General features: G+C 33.6%; 1 protein-coding gene across 2 annotated transcripts in view; it reads right to left on the minus strand.

Annotated features, from left to right (window-relative positions):
- The window catches only part of LOC106883648 (uveal autoantigen with coiled-coil domains and ankyrin repeats), a 110938-nt gene that overhangs the window by 32174 nt on the left and 69000 nt on the right, over positions 1-9764 (minus strand). For both annotated transcript variants that reach the window (XM_052967338.1, XM_014934744.2), the window contains one exon: positions 8996-9051. In XM_052967338.1, coding sequence (XP_052823298.1) covers positions 8996-9051 — 56 coding nt within the window. The remainder of the gene's footprint in view (positions 1-8995; positions 9052-9764) is intronic.

Below are 9764 nucleotides of genomic sequence, written 5' to 3' on the forward strand. Positions count from 1 at the left end.
CGGGTTCCCTCAACTGTTAGGGTGTGGCACTTTTTCACGCAGCTATCCTCATCCATTCTCACCACATGTCCATACCAGCACAATCGTCTCTCTTGCACGCCACAACTGATGCTTCTAATGTTCAGCTTTTCTCTCAAGATACTTACACTCTGACGGGTATTCGCATTGACATTACACATCCAACGGAGCATACTGGCTTCATTCCTTGCGAGCTTACGTATGTCCTCAGCAGTTACAGCCCATGTTTCACTGCCATGTAGCATGGTTGTTCGTACGCATGCGTCATACAGTCTGCCTTTTACTCATCCAGCCATAAAAATTATGTCAGAGTAGACAGTGGAGCACGACGCAGTCCTTGGACCTGTTGGATCACGTCAAACCATACAACTCTTGACAGCATGAAACAAAGATGTTAAATGATGAAATGATGATGATACTGATGTTATAACTTCTGCAGGTTTAGCCATGCTATTGAAAGAGATTAAACCACAGATCAAATCATTAATTTGATCTCTTTGTAGTAGAAAAAGTGAAATTGTATGACTAATTTCTAGTCTTCTAAGACCTTCATCAGGGAAAGAATGGCTATCTTGAGTGTCACATACATTGAATGAATTAGTATATAACTCTATAACAACAACTACACTGGGATACATTGATATTACAAACAGTACAATATTACTGCATTTTAAAGAATATTAGTTGGATAAGATAATTTTTGATATTTTTCTCGATTCAATGTGATGAAATGATGAAAAAACAAATATCATCTCATTTTATTATTATTATAAGTGACATTTAGGCAAATGGTACAAACAGAGGAATTGACAAGACTTCAAAGTGACATTTAATCAAATGTAACAATAAAACAATTAAAGAAATATATGTTTATGAAAAAACTTCCTTCATTTGATAAACATGTGATAGTGTCATGACGATACCATAGTGGTATCATGGTTGAATCATGGTGATATCATGGTAGTGTTGTGGTGATATGATACTTTAGTATTAAAACACCTGAATATTTTTCATCAATTACTTATGAACTAACATGCACATGTGTGTATGTATGTAAATGCATGTGAGAATATGCATGTGTGTGTATGAAAGTCTGTCTGTTTGAATGTATGTACATATGTATGTATGTATGTATGCATGTTTGCATGCATGTATATATGTATGTTTATGTATATATGTATGTTTATGTATATGTATGTGTGCATGCACAATTGTACACACACATACATACTAGAAGAACATTATGAATGACAATTTAGAATTATTTAAGAACTATTTCCAGTTTTTATTGACTGTCACTCAAACATCTGTGGTTTGTGGGTGGTGATAAGAAGTTTGTTCATTTCTATTCAAGGATCAGTAAAAGACAAACCTCTTTTAAGGTACTAATTTAACCCTGAAAAAATTGAACAATGAGTTAATTCCACACTTTGCCAATTTTATAGAGTTGCTCCTGCATGCAGCAGTACCACTGTGTCAAAGCATATTTAAAGTGAGGCAGACATGATTGCAGGTAATTAATTGTAATGGGGCAGACAGGGCACAGTTATACAGAGTGTAATACAAAGACCTGTCATTTTGTGGCCATTGGTGTAATAGTAGTAAAGTTAGGCATATGGTAATAGTGTTTTCACGCAGCTAATGTTTTATCATTTTTCTTCAGTTACCATCAAGTTTAGACAGGTGCACATGCTTGCTATTAAAACGTTTATCAAGAATGGTAATCTGGGAGGTCTATTTTTTTGTTGCATTTTGTATAAGAATAAAAACTTGTCACTTTTGACTGATAGCAAGCTTTTAGACAAAGTTTCCTGTCAGAAGATAACACAATACCCTGATGTGCTGCTTCCTACAACAGGAACTTATAAATTGTGATTTCTTCCTTCCCTTCTCCTCACCAGTTTTGGAAACTTTGAGAAAAAAAGGTCATCTTTCTTCTCTATGACATATAGGGTACAACTGAAAAATCTCCCCTATTTTACATGACTATTGATGTGCCAGTTAATAAAGTTAGAAAGATAATAATGCTATCTTCATGTAGCTAATGTTTTATTGCTTTTTTTTTCAGTTGCCATCATGTTTTGAAATCAATGCATACTGAGTGTTTGATGCTGAAACATTTGTCGGACTGTAAAATGTGAGGGTTTTTTGCCACACTCAATGAAAAAATGCTTGAAACATCCACACTCTACTGTTTATGAGAATATTTAGATTTTAGAAGCATTTATTGAGGAATTATTGAAAGAAATATAAGATTATGTTGCAAGAACTCATTGGATTGGATAACCCAATCTTTTGAGTTTTTATTAGCACCATATTTTTGATTAGTATTATTTCTCATTGCATAAAAGAAATTATTATTTCTCATTATATTCAGTTATTTATTTAATCTACATCTAGGAGATCCTGCGTAGAGCCATGGGAGCTGCCTTCCCTTCTGACTGAAAGATAAAAATAAAACTTTTCTAAAAATATACAAGAATTGAAATTTTAATGAAGGAGTTGAAATAAAAAAGGACCAAAAAAGTACTAAACTGTAATATATGACCATGACTATGAAACAATACTGTTACTGCAATATATGGTTATAACAAAATGTTATTACTGCAATATATATATATATATATATATATATATATATATATATAAAGAATCAAAGGTCCTTTTTGAGCCCTAGGTTCATAAGGCTGGAATACATATTCCACCCCCAGGATGGGATGCTGGTTCATTCAAGAATTACTCATTTTTGTCAGCAGAGTGAATTGGAGCAACATGAAATGAAGTGTTTTGCTCAAGAACACAATAAATTGCCTTGACTAGGAGTCAAAACTAAAATCTCACAATCATGAGTACCACACCCTAACCACTAAATCACATGCCACTACACTGCAATATATGGCTATAACGAAATACTTTACTGTAATATATGACTATGATAAAATACTGTTACTGCAGTATATGGCTATAATAAAATATTGCAATAGTAAATTCCCACTTCATAATATACCACAGAAGTGATAGGGAGGAATATCATATTTTATAGACAGTAAAATATTTAAAATAAATGATTCCTATACCCAAAGGTCCCTGAGAGCAGCTGCTAGCTCTAGTTTCATAGTATAAAGCAAAGAAATAATAAACACCCACTGATAGGTTTCCAATCTATTATAGTTAATATTCTGAGATGATTTGGTATCTTTTCCAGGAAACTTGATGGAAAGAGGCAATGTAAAATAAAGTCTTGAATCTAGAAACAAAAGAAAGATAGTAGCAACACGTTTTAACTCAAGAATCATGGGAAAGTTGTTCAATATCCTTCCACTTTTGTATTTTTACAACTACAGGAAATATTTTGGAATTGGAGCCATCACATGTTTATTTATAAGTCAGAAGACTTGATGGTTAAACCAAGAAGGGAGTGTCTATATAATGGCTTGACTTGATAGAAATATCCAGCAAACAACTTTAAATAATACTCTACTATTTAAAAAAAATCAACATATCTAGCACTACATTGAATAATGTAGTATGATAATGTCTGAAAGAAAAAGACAAGCTGGTCATGACTGGGTGACTTGTAGAATAATAGGCCTGCTGAGTCAGTTGTAAAAATAAGATGAGAACAGAATAAGATACAGTTTATGTTATAGAGTTAATGATAATAATAAAGGATGCGATAGGTGAAGGGAAGATATTTTTGAGGCCAAATTCTATGATATCAGAATGGAAAAAATGGTGATTAATTGAAGGATTGCAGCTATCAATTTTACTAGTTATATTCAAAACTATGCTAAACTTCAAACAAAGCAATATCTTTTTATCTTTCTGCTTTATATCAATTTATCTAGGATAACATAAAGAATATGGATTTTGTTGGCACAATTGTTTTTAAAACCACATTCTTTCTTTCTACTATTAATTATCAGAGAAAAAAAAAAAAAGAGCAAAATATTAGAAAGCTTAATATTTTCTGAAAATTATAAATTTCTAGAAAATTCTAACATTTCTATTTTAAAAAGAGAAAGATCAAATGATAACTTTGAAGTACACTGTTTTATAATCCAATTAATTTTATGATAATTTCATAGCTACAGCTGATGAAATGAAAGAGAGAAAAGAGAGAAAAGAAAGAGAGAAAGAGAGAAAAGAGAGAAAAACGAGAGTTTATAAGCTGTTTTTTTTTTCACTCATAATGTAATACATTTGCCATTTTTTATAGATGTTGTGACAGTAGCCTTGTGTGAATTTTAAGCCATATCTCTGTAATAGTTTGACAGCTTATCTCTTTTGTTTGAGAGTGTAACATCACTGCCAAGTTGGGATTTAGTGACATAAAATTATTGTGTGATCTATATAACGTTTTTGTGTGTTTGTATAACATTTATGCTTTTTTTGTTTGAATATTTCCTAATACTTGTCTCTGCCTCTCTTTCCAGTCCCACCTTTTTTACTTGTACCCTCTTTTTTATAATGCTAGGAGCCATATATCTCCTCTATATTAAGAAACCTGTCCTGTTCTGGTCTCTTCTCTTTTACTCTTGATTCCTCCTTGCCTAGTGTAAAACTGCCTTCTTCTCTACAGTAGCACCATTCAATGAAAGTCCTGTAAAGCTGTACAGTGACCTCACTAGTGCTGGTGTTATGAGAGAAAAAAAAAAAAGAGCACCCAGTGCACTCTGTAAAGTGATTGACACTTGGCAGCACATTCAGTTGTAGAAACCATGACAAAGCAGACAATGGAACATGACACAGTCCTATCATTTAACTCATGCTAGTATGGAAGATAGATGTTAAAAGATGATGATGATGGTAATGGTGATGACTTGAAGGTAAAACAAAGTATTAACAGAAATGTGGTATATAATTGTAGTGATTAAATTTTAAAATAACAAAAAAAAAAAAAACTAATCACACATGAGTTTAATGAAAGATTATGTAATAACTGAAAAACAAAAATAAGTTATTTGTGAAAGTTACATTGTCATGACTAAAGAATGAAGAAGTAAAAAGAAACTTAAAATCTTAGTTCCAATAAATACGTTTAATTACTATCATAGGACATTTCCCCATAAATCAAATGAGAAGAATAATTTCATGGAAACTATTTCTGATTGATTAGACTAATTAAACAAATGTCTATGAAAAGATCTTGAAACAAATATGAGTTTATCGAGAAGTGATGAGAAATTATGAAATTTCCTTTGGAACAGCTGAAATTTTCTTTGAGTATTTTAGAGCCAAGATAGATGTAAAATGCAATTCTGATGGCTGTTCAATACCAAAACAGGTGAAAATGTCATCAAATGCTCATGAAACTAATCACTCGTAGAGATTAAAGAAAAAAAAAAAGAGAGAAGAGCAAATGGAGATAACTCAGATGGGCCAGTGGAATGAATCTCAATAAATAGTGAGGCACTGAATGGTGTACATAAAAAATATATTTCATAATTTATTAAAGTCTATACTTAGAGTGAGTAAATATAGACCCAGTGGCAGTTTTTAGAGGCTATCAGAGATAAGGAGAGATAAGTTACCTCTTGGAGTAAATAAATATAAACCTAATGGTAGTTTTTGGATGTTATCAAAGATATGGAGAAATAATTTATCCCTAGGAGTAAGTCAATATAGACTTAATGGCAGTTGTTAGAGGTTATCAAAATGAAGGGGAGAAAATTTCAAGAAATTTAGAACTAATCTCTCAAAGTTAATTTACATACTTAGGGAAAAGTTTTAGCTTTGTTTGGAGGCAAGAGGTAGGGACCATCTCTGGATATATTTCTGTCAACATCAGCAGAGGTAATAGCTCCCTCAATTTTTTTTCCCTATTCTAATTTGCATAAATAAAAATTAAAATGAGTTATGGGAAATAGCTGAAATGAACCAATGGCATGAATTTGGATCAATAAGTTATGGGTTGATGCACTGAATTTTGTATGGCAACAAATCCTTAATTAAAATTTCTTTTTTGGTTGAAGAAATAAGACAAAAATCTAGCAGTAATTATTACTGACTATCAAAGGAAACCATCAAGGAATCTGAAGCCTCACCGATGTGTTGTTGATAGATACAAGCATAGTCTAGTTATGTGGTTAAGAAGCTTGCTTCCCAACTATGTGCATTCAGGTTCACATGCACTATGCAGTAGCATGGGCAAGTGTCTTTTACTATAGCCCTAGGATGACCAAAGCCTTATGAGTGGATTTGGAAGATGGAAATTGAAAGAAGCATGTCCTCATATATATATATATACATATATATATATATATATATATATATATACAATGTATGTGTGTGTGTGTGTGTGTAACCTTGTCATGTGATGGTTGTAAACAAGCATCACCATCATACAAAGATGTTACTGAAGTTTTATTGATAGTGTTGATATTACTGACATACAAGTGTTACCTTAAAAGTAAATGGGAAATTGAAATGAACTTCTTAAGCATGCAGGTATGGTTGTGTGGTAAAGAAGTTTGCTTCCAAACTACATGCTTCTGGGTTCAGTCCCACTGCGTGGAACCTTGGGAAGGTGTCTTCTTGGACAAACCAAAGCCTTGGGAGTGGATGTGGTAGACAGAAACTAAAACAAGGTGATTGTATATGTAACCAATCATATATATACACATACATATATTTCAAATCATACACATAAAGCTATAAATAATGGTATGTAAATACTGGGTTTAAAAACCCTTTAGGATAGAAAAAGACAAAATCTTCCTGTGTGATAACCCACATTACTTGTAGACATGACAGCTGTTCTACCATTGTACCAAAGCAATCCTGCAAATTTCTTTATCCATTTTAGAAACCTTATTCTTATCAGGAAGAATTGTATTTTGTTGACATCATAGGAATTTTATAAACTTTCAAGAAAATGTGAACTAATTTATTTTGGAATATCTCAAAGTGCCCACATAAAGCTAGGAATAATAGCATGTAAACGCTGGACTGGAAAACTCATTTTTGATAGAAGAAGATGAAAGCTACCCATATGTATATATGTGTGTATGTGTATATATACATGCAAGTGTGTGTGTTATTGTCTCCTTGACTTGACATTGCATGATAGTTACAAACAAGAGTCACCAGCATGCAAACAACACCAATATGGTGTCCTTTGTTTTTGAACTTTCATGTAAACATGTTTGGTTGTGGGGAAATATTACCTTACTTGGAAATAGGTGAAGGTTGATGACAGGAAGGGTATCCAGCCTATGAAAATCTGCCTCATAAAATTCGTCCATCATCATCATTTAACATCCATTTTCTTGCTGGTATGGGTTGGATGGTGTGAAAGGAGCTGGTGAATCAGAGGACTGCACCAAACTCCAATTCCTGCTTTGGCATGGTTTCTATAGCTGAATGCCCTTCCTTATACCAACCACTTAGATAATGTAGTGAGTGCTTTTTATATGGCACCTGCACTAGTAAAGTCATGAAATAACTTGCAAGGCAAGACCAACCCCTTCAACTGTGAAGGGAGTAGTATTGGGGGAGTTGGCTTTATGCCAGGTGATGAGAGATTAAAGTATGATAGAGAGACAAGAACAGGTGTCTTGCTGTAGAGAAATATAAGGTTACTCACTCGGAAAAGAAAAATGATAGTGAAAATGTGTCAAGGTGTACCCTCAAGTCATAGATGAAAAAAATAAGATGGTATGGGATGATACTAAGAATGCATGATAAAGAGGTGGTTCCAAGGAAGAAGGACAATGGGTGCAGAGACATATATAAGTGATATGCTTTTAGGTCTTAATTTTTTGTTCAGATGGATGGGTCTTCTCAAGTACAGCAAATTGTCAACCATCATGGTCTTTTGTCATCTCCTTTATGAGGCTTAACATCCAGAGGCTATTCTTTACTACTTCCTGCCATGTCTTCTTGGGTCTTCCACAGGCTCCATCCATATTTAGTGAGTAGCACTTCTTTATGCAGCTGTCTCATCTATGAGCATTACATAATCATACCAGTGCAGCCTTCTCTCTTGCACACTACATCTGATTCCTATTATGCTTAATTTTTCATTTAACACATTTATGCTTACATGCACACTGATAATGCACATCCATTGAAGTATGCTAGCCTCAGTACTTTCCAACCTTCATATGTCCTCTGTATTCACAGCCCACATTTTACTACCTTCTATCATGTTTGTACACAAGCATCATGCAATGTGCCTTCCACTCTGAAAGAGAGTAATTTTGTTGCCAACAGAGGTAATAGTTTTCTGAACTTTTCCCTCTTATTGCCATCTGGCAACTATACTTTCAGAGCATCCCCTCTACTGCTAATTAGATCACCTAGGTAACAGAAACTATCTGCTACTTCTAGGAACCTTCTGGGCATTTGAGAAAATCTATCTCCTGTATGTCATTAGTGTTCATTGCTCTTGAGCACCTTCCACATACAAACATTACTTTCTCCATTAACCTTCCTATGATACCATGATACATATTCATAGTTTGCACTGAGTACACTGTATGGAATTCCTACCTACACCTTTCCTACATATCAAACAAGACCATTTACCTGATGGGAGCGGGGTCTGTCTTTTCCTGCTTACTAGAACTTAGGACTTTGTTAAGTTAACTTTAAGGCCTTTTGATTCCAGATTTTGCTTCCACACTAGGAATTTCTTTTCTAATTCTACTATTGATTCTGTTATCAGAATGAAGTCACCAGCATATAGTAGTTCTCAAGGGCAGCTAGTCTTAAATTCCTGTTATGGATTTGAGGACAATGATGAACAGAAGGGAATGAGGATGGTTTAGCCTTCATCAAATTGATCTATAGTTGAAGGTATTCTAACTATGACTATCCTATGTTTTTTCAATTGTTGTCTATCTAAGACATTATTAAATACATTTTTTTTATTTAAGATAGTAGGATGTTATATGAGAAATATTTGGTTGTTGTTTCTAAATCTTCCATAGTAAATAAGAATGAAGAATTTAATGTTTGGTATTACACTTACCTCTTTCCAAGAATCTGTAGTAACCACAGTTTCTTCCTCTTCCTTCAGATCACTACCTGAATAATTTTTGAATTTTAAGCATTAGATAAAATGAAATAGTTATAAAACTATACTATGAATTTCGTTTTGGGATTTGGTTTGCAAGATTCTTTATGTGAGTTTGTGTGTTGAAGCATATTCTGTTGTGTCTGGGGAGAGTCATTCTCTTACTCACCAGTAAAATTCACACTCATTTACTTATTTATTTTTCTAAAATTTTCGTTACGTCTTGCAACCTTTTCAATAGTTGTTGACTCTGTCCGTTATTCAAACTGTGTTCTTTTCGTTTGTTTGTGTGCATGTGTGTGGGTCAGTGTGTGTGCGCATACCCATGTATGTACGTATGTATGTATGTATGTATGTATGTATGTATGTATGTATGTATGTATGTATGTATGTATGTATGCATGCAACCATGCATGCATGTAAGTGTGTATATGCATGTATGTATGTGTGTCCATATGTATATATGTTTGTATGTGTGTACGTTTGTATGTGTGTATGTTTGTATGTACGTATTCTGCATATTCATGTGTCTGTGTGTTTGTTCGTTCATGCTTGAGTGTTTTCATGTGTGTGTGTTTGCATGTGTTTGTGTGTGTACCTCTGTCTCCTTGTGTGTGCATATTTGAGTGTGTGTGTGTGTGTGTATGGGTTTTTGTGACTGTGTACTGTGTCTGTATGTATGGATGTGTATCTCCATATGTAGGGATATGTGTCTCCATATGTA

This window comes from Octopus bimaculoides, chromosome 4, assembly GCF_001194135.2.
Source record: "Octopus bimaculoides isolate UCB-OBI-ISO-001 chromosome 4, ASM119413v2, whole genome shotgun sequence".
NCBI lineage: Eukaryota > Metazoa > Mollusca > Cephalopoda > Octopoda > Octopodidae > Octopus > Octopus bimaculoides.